Raw genomic sequence first — 21,403 nt, 5'->3', positions numbered from 1 at the left:
GCTCCCCTCTCCCCCGGCCCCGGGTTCGCGGCGAGGGGTCTCGGGAGGGCCGGGCGTCCAGAGAGCCCCTTCCGTCCCGGGCTTCCTCCCGAAGGCCTCCGACGGGCGGGAGGTCCGGTTCCCCGGCGAGGGGCCCGGCCGGGGTCGGCCCCGGGTCCGCGCGGAGCGCCGGGGAGGGTACCTTTCCACGACGGAGACATCACCCCCCGCCCACGACGTAGGAGGAAGGGAGAAAAGAAATAATAGGAAGAAAGGGAGAGTGGAAAGAGAAAGGGAGAGGAAAGAGAAGAGAAAGGGACAGAGAAAGAAAGGGGGAACGGGACGAGAGAGAAAAAAAGCTAAAGGAAGGAGAGAAAAAAGAGGGAAAAAAGAGAAAGCGAAAGAGGAAAAGACAAACAGAAAAAGAAGGGAAGAGAGGAGAGAATGAGGGAGATTGGAAAGAAGATAAAAAAATGGAGAAAGAGAGGAAAGGAAGGAGAAAAGAATGAGGAAAACAGGGAAAGAGAAACAGACAAGGGAGAGGAAAGGAAAAGAGGGAGAGAGAAAGGAGAACAGCATTCTTCAGCATCTCATTCTTTCTACTCTCCCTTCCTCTTTTTCTCTTCTCCTGTTTCTCATTTCCCTTTTCCTCTCGCTTCTTTCGCTCGCCTCTCCTTCTCTTTGTCCTTCTCTTTCTTTCCGGCGCGACCCCGTCTCCCCGCGCCCGCCAGGTACGGCTACCTGCGGAGGTTCGTCCCCGAACGCGAGGACCCCGGACCGGGGGAGGGATGGCGGCCGCTGGTCTGCTACCGGAACTCCCTGCTGACGGGCCCAGAGGAGGACGGGGCCGGCCCGGCGGGGTTCCGCCCTCCGCCCGCCCCACCCCAGGGCTCCTCCTCCCTCAAACGCAAAGACCCAGGTGGGCGGCCCGCCGGGCGCCGAGGCGGCCGGGGGACGCGGAGGACGGCGGGGCCGTCGGATTTCACGGCGGTCTTTCGCGGGCTGCGTCGGGTGCCGTTGTGAGGGCCGCGGTGGGTACGATCCCCTTCCCCCGGGGGGGTCGCGGGCTAGGCGCTCGGCGCGGCGGGGGGGCCGGGGCCGGAGGGGGAGGACGGCCCGCCCGGGCCGGCCCCCGTCAGCCCCCCGGGGGAGGGGGAGCTCGCCGCGGCGGCGGCGCCCGGCCCGGCCGTCACGCTCACGGCCGCGTCTCTCTCCGGGTGCGCAGGGGCCTCCCGGGACCGGCCCCCCCCGGCCCCCGGCGGGCCGGCGGACGGAGAAACGGCGGCCGGGGCGCGCAAGAGACTCAGGTTCCCGGAGAGGGGCGCGGCGGCCCCGGAGCCAGGTGAGGCGCCGGGAGGGGGCCGGCGGGGGCCGGGCCCGCCGGCTCTTCTTCTCTTTCCTGTTGCTTTCTTTCCTCGCTCCCATTCTTCTTTTCCTCTCTCTCCCTCTTTGCTCCCTCTCTTTTCTTTTCCATTTTTTCTCTCTCTCATTCTCTTTCTTTCTCCACCCTCCCTTTCTTGCTTTTTTCCCCTTCTTTCTTTCTCCCTTTTTCTTTCTTTCCTTCCTTTAGTTTTTTCTCTTTCTCATTTCCTTTTTCCCCTTTCTCTCCCTCTTTTCTTTCCATTCTCCGGTTCTGCCTCTTTTCCTCCCTCTATTTTCCTCTTTTTCTTTCTCTCCCTTTTTCTTTTTTCCTTTCCTCCCTTTTCTTTTTCTGTCTCTCGCTTTCTTTTTCCCTCTTTCCCTCTCCTTCCTTTTGTTTTTTCTCTCTCCCTTTCCCTTCCTTTTTCCTTTCTTCTCTCTCTCCCTCTTTTTCTCTCTCATTCTTTCCACTCTCCCTCTCTCCCTTTCTTTTCCCCCTCCTTTTCTTACTCCCTCTTTTTCTCTTTCCTTTCTCTTTCCACTCGCCCTTTCTTTTCCTCTTGCCTCTCTTCTTTTTGTCTTTTTCTTTCCTTTCCTTCCTCTCCCTCCTTTCTCTTTCCCCTTCTTTTTTCTTTCCTCTTTCTTTGCACTCCCCCTTTTCTTTTGTACTTTATCTATCTTTTTCTCTCCATCTTTTCTCACTCCTTCCTTTCCTCTATTTTTTTCTTTTCTTTCCAATCTCCCTCTTTCTCTCTTCTCCTCTTTTGCTTTCTCTTTCCCCTCTTTTCCCTCTCCTTCCTTTAGTTTTTTCTTCTTCTTTCTCTTTTCCTGTTCCCCTTTCTTTCTCTCCCTTTCTCTCCCATTCTCTTTCCACTCTCCCTATCATTTCCTTTTTCCCTTCTCTTTCCTCTCTCCCTTTTTCCTTTTTCCCTTCTTTCTCTTTCCACCTTCCCATTCTCTCTCTCTTCTTTCCTGTTTTTATCTTTCCCCCTTTCTCCCTCTCTTACTCTTTCCCTTATACTTTTTCTTTCCTCCCTTTCTTTTCCTATTTTTCTCTTGCTTGTCCCCTTTCTCCCCTCTCCCTTTCTCTCACTTTTTCTCTTTCCTTTTTTTACTCCTTTTTTCTTTCTCTGTTCTTTCCATTCTCCTTTTCTGCCTTTATTTTTCCTCTTTTTCTTCCTCTCCCTCTCTTTTTCCTTTCCTCCCTTTTATTTTTCTGTCTTCCTTTTGTTTTCTCTTGTCCCCATTCTTTCTACTGTCCCTTCCTTCCTCTTTTTCTGTTTCTTATTTCCCTTTTTCTTTCCTCTCTCCTTTTCTTTTCCTCTTGCTTTCTCCCTCTCCCTTTCTTTCCTTTCCCTCTTTCCACTCTCTTTCTCTTCCTCTTTTGCTTTCTTTTTCCCCTTTCTCTGCCTTTCTTCCCTTTCCTCTTTTTTCCCTTTTTCTTTCTCCCTCTTTTCCTTTTTCCCTTTGTCTCTTTCCGCTCTCCCTTTTTTTCCTATTGCTCTTTCTTTCTTTCCACTCTCCCTCCTTTTCTCTTCCCTTTGTCCTCTCCTTTTCCCCTCCTTTTTTTCTTCTTCTATATTCCTTTTTTCTTTCTCTCCTTTCTTTCCACTCTCCCTTTTTCTTTCCCTCTCCTCTTGCTTTCTTTTCCTCTCCCCTTTTTCACATTTCCTAATGCTGTTTTCCTCTCCCTTTTCTGTTTCTCTATTTCTCTTTCCCTCTTTTCCTTTCCCCTCTACCTTTTTTCTTCTCTCCCTTTCCCTTCTTCTTTTTTCTCTCCTTTCTCCTTATATTTTGCTTTCTCTTTCCTTCTCCCCTTTTTTCTTCTCCTCTCTTTTGCTCTCTTCCTTCTCTCCCTTTCATTTTTTCCTCTTTCCTCTCCCTTTCTTTCTCGTTCTTTACTTATCTCTTTATATTTTGCTTTCTCTCTCCCTCTTGCTCTTTCCTCTCCCCCTTTATTCCTTTCCCGCTCTCCCTTTCTTTTCCTCTCTTTTGCTTTCTTTCTCTTTCTTTTTTTCTTTCCTCTCTCCCTTTCTCTCCTCCTTTTTCTTTTCCTCTCCCTCTTCTCCCTCTTTCTTCTTTCTCTTTTCATATCTCTTTTGCTTTCCTTTCTTTTCCCTCTCCCTTTCGTTTCTTCTTTCTCCCTTTCCTCTCTTGTCTTCCCCTTTTTCTTTCCACTCTCCCTTTCTCCTTCCTCTCTCTTGTTTCCCCTGTCTTCCTATCTCCCCTTTCATCTTTTCCTTTCTTCTTCTCGTCCATTCGCTCTCCCTCTCTTCTTTATCTCCTTCCTTTCTCCCTCCTCTCTTTTCTATCTCCCGGGGTGGCGAGGGGGAAGTCTGGGTCAAAAGCCACCCCCCCCCCCCCCCCCCCGGTCTCCTCGGACACGGCGCCGCGGGCGGACAGGGTGGGCGAACCGGTTCTCGGGCGAGCGCCCCCTTACCTGAGCCGCTCCTCATCTAGAGCCCCGGGCGGGCTAGTAGTCGGAGAAGTCAGAGTCCCTACAACGGCGACAGGAGGGAGGTCAGCGGGAGGGGGAAGGCGGCTCGGAGGGCCCGGCCCCCGGCGCCTCGGCTCCTCGCGGCCCGGCGACGCGGAAGGGAGCGGGAGAAGAGGAAAGGAGGGGTTAGTCGGGGAAGGCCTCTTGGAGGAGACGGGCCTGCGATAAGGCCTGAAGGCCGGGGGGCGGGGGGGGTACCGAGGGGGGTGCCACGGAGAGCCCGGCCCCCCGACGTATCCCTCCGGGTGGGGGCGGTTCCCGGTGCTCTCGGGACACCCATTTCTCCCTGGAAAAACGGGCGGCACCCGTTGGAGACCCTGGCTTTTTGTGTGGCTTTGGGGGGGTCGCTGGCCCACCTTTCGGCCTTTCTTTAAATCCCCCCCCCCCCCGGTGATATCTGCTGAGCGCTTCCTACGGGCCAGGCCCCGTCCTAGGCACTGGGGTAGACCCAAGCCAGTCGGGTGTATCGGAGTCTCCTGGTCTGTAAAACGGGGGACGGGGACGGTGGACCGCCGGGCTCGGGAGTCGGAAAGATCGGGGTCCCGATCCCGGCTCGGCCACCCGTCTGCCGGGGGACCTCGGACGGGTCACTTGACCGCTCCGGGCCTCGGTTCCCTCCTCCGGGAGACGGGGACCCGCCCGATCAGTCTCCGTCGACCCCGGCGCTTGGTACAGTGCCCGGCGCGTAGTAAGCGCCGATCAAATAGCCCGGTTTTCCTGTGGGGCGGGGACCGGGTCCAACCCGCCGACCCGATACCTTCCCGAGCGCTCAGTGCAGAGTCGGGCCCGGAGGAAGCGCTCAACCGGTGCCCTGTCGCTTCTTGTTCCGAGGGACGCGGACCGTGTCCAACCCGATGGGCTTCGATGTGCCTCAGTGCTCAGCACGGAGCCGGAACGGAACCGGTACCACAGAACCTCCCCCAGAGAGACAAGAAGCCTAGTACTCTGGGGCTGGGGGGGGCGGAGGGGAGAAGACAGGGCCCGACGCGGAGCGGGAACGTGGCCCGGCGGAAAGAGCCCGGGCTTGGGACTCAGAGGTCGTGGGTTCTAATCCCGCCTCCACCACTTCGGGCGAGTCACTTGACTTCCCTGAGCCTCAGTGACCTCGTCTGGAAAAGGGGGACGAAGACCGTGAGCCCCGCGTGAGCGCCTGACGACCCCGTATCTACCCTAGTGCTCAGAGCAGCGCTCGGCACGTAGTCAATGCTCAAACGCCACTATCATTAACAACTGTTGCCGTAAAAAACCCGGAATAAACCAAATCCTAGAAAGCGGGGGCCGGGGGCACACGCAGTAAGCGCTTAACAAACACCACGACAGAAAAGCCAAACCCTCCAACTCCGGGGTCGAGTCCGCGCGTGTCTGTTTTGGGGTCGGGGCCTCCCAGACCCCGCGGGCGGCACCGGTCCGCTCGCGGGCGGGGGGACGTGTCCGTCCCGTGTCCCGCGGGACTCTCCCGAGCGCTCGGGCCGGCGCTCCGCACGCGGGAAGCACGCGGCGGACCCGGGGGCGCGGCCGCCGTGCCCTTACCCGTCGTCCCACTGGTCGCCGGCGGCCTCCTCGGCCACGAGGAGGCCGTATTCTTCGGCGGCGTACCTCTCCCAGTCGGAGGCCTCCTGTCCCTCGCCGTCCTCGTCCTGCCGGAGGGACGCGGCCTCAGCCGACCCGCGCGCCCCCTCCGCTCGATCCTACGCGTCGAGGGCTCCCCGGGGGGCCGAGCGCTCGGGAGAGGACGCCACGCCGCCGCGACGCGCTCCCACGAGCCGACGGTCGCGGCGGGGGGACGGACGGACGTCAACAGAAATTCGGGACGGATAGAGACACCCGAGTGCCGCGGGGCCGGGCGGGGGGGATTCGTTCATTCAACTGAACTGATGGAGCGACAACCGGGCGCAGAGCCCCGGACCGAGCGCCCGGGAGGGGACGACGGCACGGCCGAACGGACGCTCGCCGTCCGCGGCGGGCTGGCGGTCCAGACGGGGAGACGGCCGCGAGCGGGGAGCGAGCCACGACAGGTACGGACGGCGGCGCCGCGGCGGCGGGAGGGAGGGATGAACGAGGGGAGCGGGAGAAGGGGGAGGGAGGGCGCGGTCGGGGCGGGCGTCTCGGAGGGGCCGCCCGCGTCGGCGGAGGTCGGGGCGCTGCTCACCCTCAGCACGGCGAGCTGGTCCTTCTGCTCGTGGTCCAGGTACTTCTCGATGTTGAAAAACGTGTCGAAGAAGACGCCCGCCATCTTGCACCTCTTCAGGTCCCGGAGGGTGATCCTCCCTGCCGGACGGCGCCGGGAAGGAGAGTCCGGTGACCGGGACGACGAGGGCCGGGACGCGTCGGGCGCTCACGACGGGGCGCGGAGCGGCGCCGCCCCGAGCGCTTGGGAGGGTTTGACGCGACGGGGTTCGGGGGGGGGGGGGGGCCGCGCCCACGGCCGACGGACGGCGCAGCCGGGGAGACGCCGATCGTCGGCTTCTGTCGGGCGCTCGGGGCGCCGGACTGAGCGTGCGAAGCGATTCGTTCGTTCGGCCGCATTTAGCGAGCGCTCACTGCGTGCGGAGCCCCGTCCCGGGCGCTCGGGAGAGCGCGAGGCCACCGTAAACGGACACGTTTCCTACCCACACCGAGTTCGGGTTGGCCGGCGCGTTCCCCGAGCCGGGTGCGATCCCCTCGTCTCGGGGACCCGGGGGCCGGGGAGGGGACGTGACCCCGACGGGGCCCGCCAGGCGGTCGATGGGATTTAGCGGGCGCGCGCTGGGCGCTCGGGGGAGTACGCGGCAACGATGGCGAGCGACGCTTCCCGCCCGCGACGAGCCGGTTCATCGGGACATCGGCCGTCCCCGCTGGGGAGGCGGGGGAGGGCGGCCCGCGGCCCCGGGAAGAGCGGGGAGGGGCCGGGCCGTCGTACCTTGGCACTGCGGCTTGACCAGGTCCAGCATCTGACAGAGGCAGTCTTGGAAGGGCAGGGGCTCTATGGCCAGGTCGTCCAGCTTCTGGCACTGCTCCTCGTAAAAGTGGGCCAGCTCGTACATCGACAGCACCCCGTCCCCGTCCAGGTCCATGCAGCGGAACCAGTACTCGATGCTGAAAAGCGTCACCCCGGGCCCTCGCTCGGCGGCCTTCGTTGGGCGCCGGGACGGCCTCCGCTCTACTGGACTCTCCCGGGCGCCCGGCGCGGTGCCCCGCACGCGGAGGGTGCTCCGTCGCTACCGCCCGGCGAGAACCGGCCCGGCCCAGCGGACAGAGCCGGGAGGTCCCGGGTCCCGCGCCCGCCGCGCGACCTCGGGCGGGTCACCCCGCCTCTCGGCGGCACGGTCGCCCGGCAGACGGGGACGGGGACCGCGTCCGGACGGGCGCCCGGCCCGTAGCGGGTGCTTCGCGGATGCCGTTTTACCACGGAGGGGCTGCGCGCTCCCGGTGGAGCGACAGGCCCGCAGCGAGCGCTCCTTTAATAATGACGACGATCGCCGTCACGGCGGCGGCGGTGAAGCGCCTACTACGCGCCGCGTACCGTTCTAAGCACCGGGCAAGATGAGAGGATCGGCAGGTCGTCCCACGTGGGGCTCACGGGCTTCGTCCCCGCTTTCCGGATGAGGGAACCGAGGCCCGGAGAAGGGAAGCGACCCGCGGCCGAGGAGCCACGAGTGAGTGAATTCATGCATTCGATAGGATTTATGGAGCGCTTCCTCTGGGCAGGGCGCCGTACTAGGCGCTCGGAGCGGACGGTCCGGCCACGGACAGAGACCATCCCGGCCCATCGACGGGCTCCGATGACGATCACGGCACGTTAAGCGCTTACTGGGCGCCGGGCTACGTACCGAGCCCCGGGGCGGATACGAGCCGATGGGGTCGGACCCGGTCGCCGGCCCACGTGGGGCTCGCGGTCCCCGTCCCCGTCTTCCCGAGGAGGGAACCGAGGTCCGGGGCGGCGAAAGCGAGTGGCCCGACCGGCTTCTCGGCTGACGGAGTCGGCGCCCGGTCGGGCGGTTTCTCCCGGCGAGCGCTCGCCGAACCGCCCCGCCCCCCCACCCCCGGCACGGCCGCCTACCTGGTCGGGGTTTTTTTGTCTTCTTCGGAGAGCAGAAACCAGACGAAGTCGGCGTAGCTGATCTTCCCTTCTCTCTGGACTTTGCGGCCCCTTGAGCCCCAAGAGAGAAAGAGATGCGTCGGATTCGGGCGGTCGCGTCCGGTGAGCGCCCGCCGCGTGCGGAGCCCCGGGCTGAGCGCCCGGGGCAACGCGGCGGGACACGGACGCGTTGGCTGCCCGCCGGCGGGCTTCCGGTCCGGAGCGGGAGGGGGCCCCCTTCCCACCGGAAAAGTAGGGAAAGGTTGGTCCTCAGAGACGACCCCCCGTCCCCCTCACCTGGTTACGGCTCCCGAGAAGATCCTCTCGATCATCCGACTGGAGATCGCTGCGGGAGAGCAGAGTTGGACTGGGCGACCGCTTCCGTCTCCCCCCCCCGCCCCCCGGGGGTCCCCCTCTCGAGCCGGGCTCTGGGCCGACGCCGGGCCGGGGCGGGGGGCGTCTTTACCCTGGTCGTTGTGTCGGGCTAAATCCTTGGGGTCGATGTACAGGTCGTGGTCCGTGTCCAGCTCCCAGAACTTGCAGTAGATCACGTAGAAGTGCTCGTAAGAGAAGAAGTCCGTCAGCTGGTTTATGTCCGCCTCCTCTTCCAACAGGGCCACGTCCTGGGGACGGAAACGCGCGCGGCCTCAGCCGGCCGCCGCTTAATCTGTCGACCGCTCGGTGGGACGTGCGGAGCGCCGCACCGAGCCGCCCGGGAGCATCCGCTCTGACGTTACGGGCAGACGTGTCCCCTAACGGACTTACGCTTCTAGAGCGAGGGGCGGACGTAATGATGTCGGTAGTCGTGAAGCGCTTACTACGTGCAGAGCGCCGTCCCAAGCCCCGGGGGAGATACGGGGTCATCGGGTCGTCCCGCGTGGGGCTCGCCGTCTTCACCCCCATTTTACAGATGAGGTCACTGAGGCACAGGGAAGCGACTCGCCCACAGTCACACCGGCTGGCCGGGGACAGAGCGGGGATTCGAACTCATGACCCCCGACGGCCAAGCCCTTTCCACTGAGCCGCCCGGTCGCTCAACGGTGTTGGCCGAGCGCCTCCTGGGTACAGAGCGCTCGCGAGCGTCCGACCCGACGGAGTCGACGGGCGCGAGCTCGCAGTCCAGAGAGGCGCGGTGCGGCCTAGGGGACGAAGCGCGGGCCCGGGACCCGACTGTCTCCGTTGCCCGACTGTCCGTGCCGAGCGCTCAGAACGGCGCTCGGCGCATAGCGAGCGCTCGAGAAGTACCATCGAACCGACGAAAGGACCGGGCTTCTGATCCCGGCTCCGCCACGTCGCGGCTGTGAGACCCCGGGCGGGTCGCCGCAACATCTCTGGGCCTCGGTTCCCTCGTCTTTAAAACGGGGAGGATAAAGGGAGTTGGGGAGAGGCGGGCTTAGGGGGAAGGCCTCTTGGAGGAGGTGGAGCGTTAACGAGGTTTTTTTAATGATGATGATGATGATAGTAGTGCTCGTCAAGTGCCAAGCACCGCTGGGGACGATCGGATTGGACACGGCCCCCGCCCCACGTGGGGCTCACGGTCTTCCCGAGTGTACGGATGAGGGAACTGAGGCCCAGAAGAGCGAGATGATGATAATAATAACGTCGGTACTGGTCAAGCGCCTACTGGGTGCGGAGCACCGTTCCAAGCGCTGGGGTGGATACGGGGTCATCGGGTCGTCCCACGTGAGGCTCACGGTCTCGGTGGCCATTTTACAGATGAGGTCGCTGAGGCACAGAGCGGTGACGTGACTTGCCCGAAGTCACAGAGCAGACAGGCGGCAGAGCCGGGATCAGAACCCGGGTCCTTGCGCCTCCCGGGCTCTACCCACTAGGCCACGCTGCTTCGCGTGGGGGCGGGAGCCCCACCATACCTGCAGAAAGGTGCTCTTCCTGAGTTCGGTACAGGTGATTCGCCCAGACCAGGACCTGTTGACGGTGTAAAATATCCGCTGGATGACCTGAAAGGAGCAAGAGGGCCGTCAGCCGGGAGCGAACCCGAGTCCGGGGTGGATTCCTTCTCTCCTTCCGCCCGGGCGTTCTCGAGCGGGGACCGATCCCGGGACGCCGGGGGCCGCACCGGGCCGGGAGGGCGGCGGTCGTCGATCCTCGGGTCGGACTCTCCCGGGCGCTCAGTCGGGCGCTCCGCACGCCCCGAGCGCTCGGTACGTACGGTCCGTCGAACCAACGCTAGCGAAACCGCCTCCTCCGACGCCCCTCTCGGGATGGCCCCCGGAGAGTCCCCGGATCTCCGGAGACGGCCCCGGAACGGCCGCGGGGCGAGACGCGGCCGCGTCGTCGCTGGGGGTCGGGGACGACGGCTTAATGATAACCATGTTGGTATCGGTTAAGCGCTCACTACGTGCAGAGCACTGTTCCGGGCGCTGGGGGAGACACCGGGTCGTCCCCCGGGGGGGCTCACGGTCGATCCCCATTTTACCGACGAGGGAACCGAGGCACAGAGAAGTGAAGTGACTCGCCCACAGTCACACAGCTGACAAGCGGCAGACGAGACCTACTCCGACAGACCTCTCCGCCGCGAGACGGCAGACTCCGTCCCGACCGGGACGACTTCCGTTCGCCAAGCCGGGGCTCGGACCTGACTCGTCGTGGGCTGTCCTGCCCCGCCCCCGGGGGGCCTAGCGGTCCGTTCCTGCATTCGCTGCTATCTGTTGAGCGTCTACTGCGCGCAGAGCGCCGTACGCAGCGCCCGGGAGGGTCCGACCCGACGGAATCGGCGGACCCGTTCCCCGCCCCAGACGAGACCCCGGTCTAAAGTGGGGGAGACGGACGCCGACAGAAATGAACGACCGACCCGGACGTGACTTCGTTCCATCGGACCGACCGAGCGCTCGCCGTGGGCCGAGCACTGGACTAGGCGCTCGGGAGGGAACGGTCCGACAACGGACCGACGCGTCGTTTGGCCCCGGAGGGCCGAGCGGGGGCAGATCCTCCCCGACGGGACTCGGGCTAACCAGAGACGCGTCCTCCTCCCGCCGCTTCCGGCCCGGCCTCCCCGGGTGGGGAGGATGCCGGATGGCCCAGAGGGGAGAGGGGAAGACGCTTCCGGGGAATCGGAGCGTTCCCTCGGGCCGGAAGGAGGATCGAGTCGAGGCGTCGGCAGCGGGGAAGGGGGGGCCCGGCCAGATAGTAGAGAGAGACGTTCCCCGGGGAAGGCTGCTCACCGTCGTGATGTAGCGCGAGTGGAATTCCGACGCCTCCTTGAGAAACGACAGGCCGGGATGAGTGTTCACCACGTCCTGCGCGACGGCGACGACAAGAGATGACGCTGACGGGACCTGTGAGACGCCCGTTCTCGGCCCCGGGGCAGACGCGAGTTAATGGGGTCGGGCACGGTCCCCGTCCCCTACGGGGCCCGGGCTCCCATCTCCGTTTCACGGACGAGGTCGCCGAGGCCCAGACAGGCGCGGGGACCTGTCGCGCGCGGCGGGCGGCGTGGCGGAGCCGGGATTAGAACCCAGGTCCTTCCGGCTCCCAGGCCCCGGCTCTGTCCGCTGAGCCACGCTGCTTCTTCGGTTATTTTCCGCGAAGACCGCGAGCCCCTCGTCCCCATCTTACAGACGCGGCGACTAAGGTCGCGGGGCAGACGGGGAGGGGGGGGGCGGAGCCGGGATCGGGACCCGCGTACCCTCCCGGGCGCTCGGTACAGCGCTCCGCGCACGACAAGCGCCCGATCAATACGACTGAGCGGGCGACGGAGCCGGCAGACGCGCTCCCTGCCTCTATCTAGTAATCACGGCAGCCGTAAGCGCGTACTCCGGGCCGGGCGCCGGGCTAAGCCCCGGGGCGGAGACGGGCAGATGGGGTCGGGCGCGGTCTCCGTCCCCGTTGCGCAGATGAGGTCACCGAGGCCCGGGGAGGTAAAGCGACTCGCCCGAGGTCACCCGGCAGAGGAGTGGGGGGCGGGGCCGGGATCGGAACCCAGGACCTTGCGGCTCCCAGGCCCGGGCTCGAGCCGCCAGGCCACGCCGCTCTGGCGGCCGGGCCGCCGGAGAGCCGGGGGTTAAGGGACGGATGCGGTTCCACGGAACGGCCGGGTTTCACCTGTAGGAACGGAATGAAATCTTCCTGCGCCAGGTAGTCGCAGCCAGGATTCATCAAGAGGTGGACGAACTTGGCGGCGTCGTCGTGGCAGTTCCGCAGGATTCTGAAACGAAACGGGGCCGCGAGGTGTCGAGTCCGCCGTCTCCCCCCGCGGGGAGACGGGCGCGGGGCAAGCCCCCGGCCCCTCCCGAGCGTCCCGCCGGGAGAGCCCCGTCGCCCGCGACTAGGTCCGGCCGCCCCTCCCGCCGATCTTCCGGGACCCCCGGCCTTCCGACCGGCATCGCCCCGGAGGGGGGCGGGGCGAGCTCCCCGGGTCGCCGCGCTTCCCGGCCGGGCGTCCCCGGGGAGAGGGTGCTCACTTCCTCCACATGGCGACGAATTTGTGGACGGACACGTGGCCGGTCCTCTCGCCTCCGGCGCCGAAGAAGAGCGGCCCTTTCCAGTACAGGGGGCAGCCGCAGGCCTAAGGGAGAGAGGCGCGGAGCACGGTGGGACTCCGGTCTGGGGCCGGCCCCCCGCGGGAGACCCCGGACCTCCGGAAACCGGGTTCCCGAGCCCGAGGGATCCGCGGACCGCGGCTCGGCCTGGCGGGTAGAGCCCGGGCCGTCGGAGGACCCGGTTCCGAGCCCGGCGACCTCGAGCGGGTCGCTTCGCGTCTCTGGGCTCGGTTCCCTCCCTTGGAAGATGGGGACTGAGACCGTGAGCCCCACGGGGGGACGGGGACGGTGTCCGACCTGATGGGCCGGAGCTCGGAACGGTGGCTTGCACGGAGCAGGCGCTTAACTTTACTAATAATAATAGCGATCGTGGCACTTCTTAGTCACTCTGTGTCATGAGATTCGCATGCATACACGCATATACACACACGCGTATACACACACCTAAGCAGTTACTATAGTGCTTCGCACACAGTGAGCGCTCAGGAAATACAACTGGACAAATATACACGTGTTCATATACAGACACAAATATATATATATGCACACGCACACACGTATAGGCACGCGCTGGCACGTACATCACTTCACTTCTCTGTAAAATGAGGATTAAGTGTGAGCCTCACGTGGGACAACCTGATCACCCCGTATCTCCCCCGGCGCTTAGAACGGTGCTCCGCACAGAGTGAGCGCTTAACGAATACCAACATCACTATTACGTATTCGCCGTATGCAAAGACACGCAGCCGCGTAGGCTGCGAGCCCATTGTTGGGTAGGGATCGTCTCCATCCGTTGCCCAAATGTACTTTCCAAGCGCTCAGTACAGTGCCCCGCACGCAGTAACCGCTCGAGAGATCCGACCGGACGGACGGACGTATCCCTGCGCGCGCGTACGCGTACGTATATACCGACGGTAATGCATCGACGGCCTTGATCGAGCGCTTCCCGCGCGCAGAGCGCCGCGCCCAACGCTCGGGCGAGTCCGACCGAGCAGAGTCGGCAGAGGCGTTCCTGGGTCCGGAGGGGGAGCCGGCCGTCGACGGGAACGACTTCGCGCCGGAGCGCGGGGAGACGCGCGCCCCGCCCGTCGGCCGGTTACCTTCGCCACCCGGCCCATGTCTTCTAGAGTGGCTCTCTCGTTGGGAAACTGGGAGAAGGCCTTCTCCACTCTGGAAATGACGGCGTCGACGTCGACTCTCTCCTTGGGGCACCCCCGGGGGAAGTAAAAAGCTGGAATGCTCTGGCTGGAGGCCGGGGCCACGGCCTCCTCTTTCTTCGTCTGGACCTGAGGACGGAGAGCGGGGAAACCGAGGGAAATGGAAAGCGGCCCGGAGGGCGGAGTCCCGGCCTCGGGGTCCCGATCCCGGCGCCGCCCCTCGCCCGCCGTGGGGCCTCGGGCGGGTCGCTCGGGCGACCTCATCCGGGGAAGGCGGATTCCGACCGCGTCCCACCCCGTCGGCCCGCAGCCACCCCGGCGCTCGGCCCGGGCGCGTAACGGGCGCTTAAGTACCACGATTATTATGGTGACGCGGGACGGGGACCGGGTCCGACCCGATCTGCCCGGACCCACCCCGGCGCTTTAAGAACCGAAATCGTGGTCCTCGTCAAGCGCTTACCGGGCGCGGGCCGCGTTCTAAGCGCCGGGGGGGCGGGGGGATACAAGGTGATGGGGTCGGACACGGTCCCCGTCCCTCGTGGGGCTCACGGGTTTAATCCCCCTTTATAGCGGCGAGATGACCGAGGCCGAGACACGGAGCGACTTGCCCGAGCCGGGATTAGCTCCGACGCCCGGCCCCCGGTTGGCGCTTAACCGACAGCCCGGTTCTCATCGCGCGGGACGGGGAGCGCGTCCAACTCGGTTTGCTCCCGCCCACGCCGGCGCTCAGTACGGCGCCCGGCCCAGAGCGAGCGCTTAACCGGCACCGCGACTCTTATTCTTAGGTCGAAGGGTGTGCCGGGAGGAGAGGGAGCCACGACAGCTGCCGGGTCCGCAGAGCGGGTCCTAGCCGGGGGGGGGGGGGGACGACGGGGGATTTCAGCAGGGCTTGGCTGGGGGCGGTGGGGGGGGCCGAGTGTGTTTTCCTCGCGGGCGCCGGGGGTGGGGAGAGGGAGGGGAAGACCACCTGACCGGGACAAACAGGGCGACTGCTATTCTGGGGATGGAATCGGGGAGGGGTCCGGGGGGCGGCCAGTCAACGAGGACGGCTCGCGTGTTCCCCCGGGGAGGAAGATTAGCTTTTCCAGAATAGCCGGCAGGTGTCCGAGGGGGACCGCGATCTGCTCCTCGGATGGACTCCGGCTAATTTTAGCGCCGGGCGCCCTCTCCTTTCTTTAACGGAACTCGGATGGGGGCCGTCGTCCGCCTGGGGGCCGGTGGGCGGCCGGCTCCTTGCGGGGGGGCTCTGCCGCTGACGGTCGCCGAGCACGTTGCGGCGTTGCATCCGCTCGCCCATGGGTTCGGTGGGATTTACCGCGGGCTAACTGGGCCCGGACCCCGGTCGCCATTTGACAGAGTGGTGAAGTTGACTTGCCCGGGGTCGCGCGGCGGACGCGGGGCCCAACCGGGGATAGAGTCCAGATCCTTCCGACTCCTAGGCCGGTGCCCCGTCCACTGGGCCACGCCGCTCCTCCGCGTGCGGAGCGCTGTACTGAGCGCGGATCGGGAGGTCCCCGTTACGGTCGACGCGCGGGGAATCGATCCGACCGTGGTATTTACCGCGCGCCGCGCTTGGCGCGGAGCGCCGTACCGGACGCCGATCCGACCAGCACGGTCGACGTGTCCCCTGCCCGCGGCGAGCGGACGGCCTAGAGGTATCGTCCTCTCCCGGTGCTCTGCACGCGGTGAGCGCTCGGTGCTCGGGACCGACGGGCTCTCCCGCTATCCTGAGCCCTAGAAGGCCGTCCTCTAGACCGCGAGCTCGTCGTGGGCGGGGAACGTGTCTGTTTATTGTCGTGTCGGACTCTCCCGGGGCGCCCGGTCCGGTGCCCGCACACCTCAGGCGCTTAATAAGTACGACCGGACCAACGGAGGCTTCTGTCGGAAGGCTCGCCTCCGAGCGGACGTGACCTGGGCCGTGCCGAGGGAGACATCTGGTCCGAAGCGCCGGGCGGGCACCGCGTAGGGTCGGAAGACATCAAAGCAGCGGGGCGTGGTAGCTAGAGCCCGGGCGTCGCGAGGTCACGGGTTCTAATTCCGACTCCGCCACCTGTCCGCCGTGTGGCCGCGGGCGAGTCGCTTCTCTGGGCCTCGGTTCCCCGGTCCGGAAGAGGGGGATCGACGCTCCGAGCCCCACGTTGGGACGGGGACCGCGTCCGACCCGATTGGCTCGTGTCCACCTCGGGGCTCGGTGCGGTGCCTGGCACGTAGCGAGCGCTCAGATACCGTTATTTTTATCATTATTCATCTGGAGACCCCCACCCCGAGGAGCCTGAGATCATCTCTATTCCAGACTCGGCCCACCCTACTCCCGGGGACGGACCACGGGGGAGTGTGAGGCGATGGGATGGGTGCACCCCGACAGCACGCCGGGTTTTGTGGGCTCGCGCTCTCCCAAGAACTCAGTACAGTCGGTCAGTTGCATCTGCTGAGCGCTTACTGCGGGCAGGGCGCCGGACCGCCCGCCCGCCGGCGGACGCGTACGCCCGCCGCCTCGGATCCCTCTCCTCGACCCCCTCCGTCCCCTTCGCTCCGCGTCGGCGGCGATCTCCTCCTCCTCGCCCCATCCAGCGGCCTCGACTCCCCGGATCTCCCTCCCCCTCCGCAGCCTCGCCTCCCGCCGTCACTGCTCGGATGTCCCCTCGTCACCTCGGGCTCGTCGTCCCTCATCTCCCCACCCAGCCCCCGCCCTCCTCCCGACTCTCCCGTCACGGCACCGCCATCCTTCCCGCCTCGCGGGCCCGTGACCTCGGAGATCCCCTCCGCTCCGACCTCTCCTCCGACCCCTACGTTCGACCCGTCGACGTGGCCCGTCGGCCCCCCCCCTTCCCGACGTCGCCATCCTCCCCATCCAAACCCCGTCGGCCGCTTATCCCACCCCGACCTGGCTGCTCTATCAGCCTCCTCGCTGACCTCCCCGCCTCTCCCCACTTCGATCCTCATTTCACTCTGCCGCCCGGTTGGTTTCCCTACGGAAACGTTCAGGACACGTCCCCCCGCTCCCCAAGAACCTCTGGCGGTGGCCCGTCCTCCTCCTCCTCCTCGGATGGAAACTCGGCGCCGCCGGCTCTGGGGAGCGCCTTTCTCCGTCCTACCTCACCTCGCTGCTCTAACGCCCACCTTCTCGCCGCACCTCGATCTCGACCCTCGCGCCGCCGCCCGGCCCGCTTCCCGCAGGTAGTCGGGGCCGACGGAGGGAATCGATGGAGCGCCTACTCTGGGCGGAGCGCTTGGGAGAGGACGCCCGAGGGGTGTGAGAGGCCTGGCCGCCCGCCCCGCCGGCCCTCCGGGACGGGAGGCCAAGCGTCGTCTCCGTCCCGAGGCACAGCGACACGACCGCCTCCTCGCCGCCTTCCAGGCCCTCGGTCCCCCGGCCCCTTCCTAACTCGTCTCGCCGCTCTCCTACTACGGCCCGGCCCGCAAACCTCGCTCCTCCGCCGCGAACGTCCTCGCCGGGCCCCCGTCTCCTCCGGGAGGCCTTCCCCGATCGCATCCTCCTCTTCTCCCTTCCCCGACTCGCTCCTTTTATTCACCGCCCCCCCACCGCCGACGTCCGTACCCGTCGCTCATTTCTACTGACGTCGGTCTCCCCCTCCGGACCGTCGGCTCCTCGCGGGCGGGGAACGCGTCCGTTCATCGCTCCGTCGTCCCCTAGCCGTCCCCGTCGGGCGGCCCGGCCTAATGGGAGGAGCCCGGGCCTGGGAGTCGGAAGGACCCGGGTCCTCATTCCAGCTCGCCGCCTGTCGGCTGGGTGACCCCGGGCGAGTCATTTCCCTTCCTCTGAGCTTCGGTCCCCTCATCTGTGAGACGGAGGTGCAGATCAGGAGCCCCGGGACCGTGTCCGGCCTAACTAGCCCTCAGGTACCGAAGACGTCGACGGAAAAGCCAAACCCCGCGCTCCTCGGATGAGGGTTTCCCAATAGCCGTCGGGCGGAATCGGCGCGGGATCCGTGGCTTAAAAACCCCTCGCTCGCCCTCCGTCCGTCGCCGCCACGCCTGTTCCCGGAGGCTTCGGCTCACCCCTGGAGTCCGGAGACATCTCCGCTCCCGCCCTCCGCCCTCCACCCCCGACCGGGAGGCGGGCTCGGATATCTTCTTGCGATCCGAACCCCTCGACCAGCCCGGGAATCTCCGCCGGCTCCTTCGACGGGTCGGGTCTCGCCAGATGGCCCCGCTCGACGCACGGGAGATCACGCGTTCTCGGCCCGCCCGTCGCGAACAGCCTTCCGGGCGGCAGGCCGTCCGACGAGCGCGGTGTCTGTTCCGCGCTTACTACGTTCTAAGCGCCGGGGGGAGACGCGGGGCCATCGGACCGTCCCACGTGGGGCTCGCGGGTTTTCAATCCCCATTTTTACGGACGAGGTCGCGGAGGCGCAGAGAAGGTGACCGAGGTTTGGGATCGATCCATCGGTGGCCTCTCCCGAGCGCTCACTGTGTGCGGAGCACTGCGACGAGGGCTCGGGAGGATGCAACGGAAGCAGGATTAGGGGGCCGGGGGGGCTTCGAAGGTGGGGGAGAGCGACGGCCTGCGGCAAACGCGGAGGGAGCGAGTTCCGGGCCCCGGGCGGGCCGTGGCCGAGGGGCTGGCGGTGAGTAAGTGGGCGCCGTTTGCCCGCCCGCTCCTGGGTGAGACGGAGACTAAGGCAAACTACGGGGACGGAGCGAGAGGAGGCGGCGAGGAGTGTGACGGAGTGGCTAGAACCCGGGAGGCAGAGGGCCCCGGGTTCTAATCCCACCTCCGCCACTCGTCTGCCGCGTGACCTGGGCCGAGCCGCTTCTCTGGGCCTCGGCGACCCCGGCTGGAAAACGGGGACCGAGGCCGCGAGCCCCACCCGGGACGGGGACCGCGTCCAAACCCTTCCATCTACCCCAGCGCTCGGCACGGTGCCCCGCGCGCAACAGGCGGCCGCCCGGGCGGAGGACGTGTCCGTTGACTGTTCCCTTCACGGTTTCCAGTCTAGAGGGGGAGGCGGGCAACACTCGGTCCGTCCTGTTCAGTCGGCACCGTCTGTGCTGAGCGCCCCGGGGGAGTCCGATCCGACCGAGGCGGAAGACGGGTTCCCCTCCCCGCCCCGCCTCCTCCGAGGGGCCCCACGAGGAGAAATTTGCTAAATGCGTTGCGGTGAATCTGGAAACGGCCGCGATGGCGGCCGGCTCCGCTCGGGGGAAGAAACGATCACTCTGAAAAGGGTTTTTGTCCCTCCCAGCTGCGAAACAGAGCTGGATTCAGCGAAGCCCTTTTTCCCACCACCAGATCCAAATCGCGAGTCTCCTGCCTGGTTTTACGGAGGGGGGGGAGGGGTACTCCTTGAGCACCTGCTAGGGGCCGGACGCCGTGCTAGGCGCCGGGGTAGCTGCCGTCAGGTTAGACACGGTCCCCGTCCCACCCGGGGCTCCGGGTTCTTCAGCCCCGTTTACCAGACGAGGGAACTGAGGACCGGAGGAGGGCGGTGACTCGCCCGAGGTCGCCCGGCAGGCAAGCGGCCGGGCCGGGATTCGAACCCAGGTCCGCCTGCCGCCCGGGCTCCAGCCACCGGTCCGCGCGGCTTCTCCGCAGGGGAGTTCAAAAGACGGTCGGCTCGGCGGGGCTCACTCTTACTCCGGAGGGGCGTCGGAGGGTCTGGGAGTCGAGAACAGGCGAAGCGGAACGCCTCCGCTCTGGCGGAGGGAAAAGCCCCCGGGTCGGAGAAGCGGCTAGGCCCCGAGCGCTTCGAACGGCGTTCTGCGCCCCGTGGGCGCTCAGTACACGTCTCTTTTCGATGGCGGTACGACTCTCTCCCCCTCTGGTCTGGACTGGAAGCTCGCTGTGGGCAGAGAAGGGTTGGAGAGCGCTCTCCGAATGCCCGGTACGGTGCTCGGCCCACAGCAGGCCCTCAAGGGATACGCTCGGTGCCAAAGCAGCGTGGCTCGGCGGAAAGAGCCCGGGCTCGGGAGTCAGAGGTCGCGGGTTCGAATCCCGGCTCCGCCACTCGTCGGCCGTGGGACCGTGGGCCGGTCGCTTCCCTTCTCTGGGCCTCGGTTCCCTCCTCTGGAATACGGGGACGGAAGACCGTGAGCCTCAGGTGGGACGACCCGATGACCCTGTATCTCCCCCGGCGCTTCGAACAGTGCTCTGCACCTAGTAAGCGCTTAACAGACACGGACATTATTACGATTAGACCGTCGGCTCGTTGCGACTTGCCCTGTAGCATTCCGCTCTCCCAGGCGCTCGGCGCAGGGTTCTGCAGAGGGCTCGACGCCTACCACCCACTGCCTAATATCCGTCTCCCCCGCTAGCCCGTCGAGGGCAGGGAGCGTGACTCCGTCTCACCGCGCTCCCCCGAGCGCTCGGGCCCGGGCTCCGCGCGCGGCAAGCGCTCGGTGAATACCCTCGTCGACGCTTCTCCGCCGGGGGACTTTTTCCGAATGGGGCCGACAAAGGAGTCGGTCACGTCTCGGGGGAGGCCGGGGCAGAATTCACGGAGCGCGACCGGCACCGTGAAGGGCGGCCGGTTGCCAATTTGGGCAGGTGGCGGAGGAGAGACAGCTAAACGTGCCGGGCGAAACTGGCTTAAGAAAGAAGAAACGGGGGGAGGCCGCACCGAAGGCAAAAACTAAAATCCCGCCCGGGGGGGGGGGCCGACCCGATCCCGTCGGAGTCGTGACCTTGCCTCGATCCCGCGGAGCGGTCGGAAATTCGGGCGTCGCTCTCGAGCCCTCGACCGAGGAATTCCGAGAGCCCGAGGGGAGGGTCGCTTTGCCGGCGGCGTCGGCCCCCCTCCCTCTGGGAGCGGGTCCCGTGCCGCCTCCCGTAACCCCAACGACCGCCAAGGGTGAACTCGGGACGGGCGAGATGCCCGTCATTTACATTCCAAGCCGGGAAGCGTACGTGAGGCGTGACCGGCCTTTAATCGCCGATCCGTCCCAGGCCGGCTTGGAAGACAGAAACCAACGGCCCGGCTCCCTAACGGCGATAAGGACGATTCCGGTATTTAAGCGCTCACTACGGGCCGGGCGCTGTAACGATCATGGTTGTGGCATTCGTCGAGCGCTTACCGTCTTTCTCTCGTCGCTATTTTATGATTACCCCAATTAGATTCGGGCCTTTCGGGAAGGGGGAAGGAACGGCAGAAAAGAGAAACTCGGCCCCCTGCCCTCAGGTGGGATTTTCGCCCGTCTTTCTCCGGGAGTCACTTAAAATCCTCCGAAAGGTGAGGCCGGTTTTCGGCCGCTCGGGCGTTACGGTGGCGGGGAGAAGCGTGAGAGGAGGGGACCGCGGTTCCCTTCCACGGTTGCACAGGGGCCGAAAGGTTCGTGCGCCATCTCCCGCGGCGCGCGCGACGTTTCGCGCCGCGATTCCACCGCGCGTACGAGGCGCGTCGGCCGTTTCCCTCCGCGATCGCACGAGGCGTCGAAACTCCGTTTCACGCCCCATTCACGGGGCGAAGAGTCCGTTCGACGTCTCCCTCCCCATCGCCCCGGCGTGAACGGAGTTGGCGCCGAGCTTCCCGTCGCGACCGCCGGAACCCTTCCCCTTCTCCGGCCCGAGGGAGCGCGTTGGGCGACGGGAAACCAAACCGAACGGGAAAACCTCCGGGCGCCGTTCTGACGCGGGCCTTCCCTTAACGCGGGCCGAACGGCCGGGCGGGGAGCGTGGGGGGGGGAAGAGAAAAGGCCCGGAAAAAGGCAAACCTGGAAATGCTGGAAAGCCTTGAGCCTCTTCTTGAAGCGGGAAGGTAAAACGAAGTCACAGCCCCGCGCCAACAAGGCCAACTCCTTTCTCAGGTCGGGGTCCTGCCGCAGGGAGATCTCCTTTATCCTCATGCTTTCGGATTTCACGAGACGGGGCCGGCGGCCCGAGGGGGGGGGTCCGGCT

General features: G+C 65.4%; 1 protein-coding gene across 2 annotated transcripts in view; it reads right to left on the bottom strand.

Annotated features, from left to right (window-relative positions):
* PPP2R3B (protein phosphatase 2 regulatory subunit B''beta) overlaps positions 1-21,403 on the bottom strand; it is a 26,303-nt gene extending 4,900 nt beyond the window's left edge. Inside the window, exons 1-13 of one of the 2 annotated variants that reach the window (XM_039914236.1) lie at positions 21,220-21,403; positions 13,492-13,677; positions 12,314-12,417; positions 11,955-12,057; positions 11,075-11,188; positions 9,764-9,850; positions 8,359-8,515; positions 8,190-8,238; positions 7,875-7,964; positions 6,735-6,910; positions 5,985-6,103; positions 5,366-5,472; positions 3,779-3,836 (exon numbers count right to left, since the gene is read on the bottom strand). In XM_039914236.1, coding sequence (XP_039770170.1) covers positions 3,812-3,836; positions 5,366-5,472; positions 5,985-6,103; positions 6,735-6,910; positions 7,875-7,964; positions 8,190-8,238; positions 8,359-8,515; positions 9,764-9,850; positions 11,075-11,188; positions 11,955-12,057; positions 12,314-12,417; positions 13,492-13,677; positions 21,220-21,351 — 1,449 coding nt within the window. In that variant the 5' untranslated portion in view covers positions 21,352-21,403 and the 3' untranslated portion in view covers positions 3,779-3,811. Of the gene's footprint in view, positions 1-3,778; positions 3,837-5,365; positions 5,473-5,984; positions 6,104-6,734; positions 6,911-7,874; positions 7,965-8,189; positions 8,239-8,358; positions 8,516-9,763; positions 9,851-11,074; positions 11,189-11,954; positions 12,058-12,313; positions 12,418-13,491; positions 13,821-21,219 lie in introns of those variants that run through there. The other variant, XM_039914237.1, reaches the window with a different exon arrangement.

This window comes from Ornithorhynchus anatinus, chromosome 15, assembly GCF_004115215.2.
Source record: "Ornithorhynchus anatinus isolate Pmale09 chromosome 15, mOrnAna1.pri.v4, whole genome shotgun sequence".
In the NCBI taxonomy this organism is placed as follows: Eukaryota; Metazoa; Chordata; class Mammalia; order Monotremata; family Ornithorhynchidae; genus Ornithorhynchus; species Ornithorhynchus anatinus.
The sequence above is the reverse complement of the archived record's forward strand: the minus strand, read 5'-3'. Positions and strand labels throughout refer to the sequence as shown.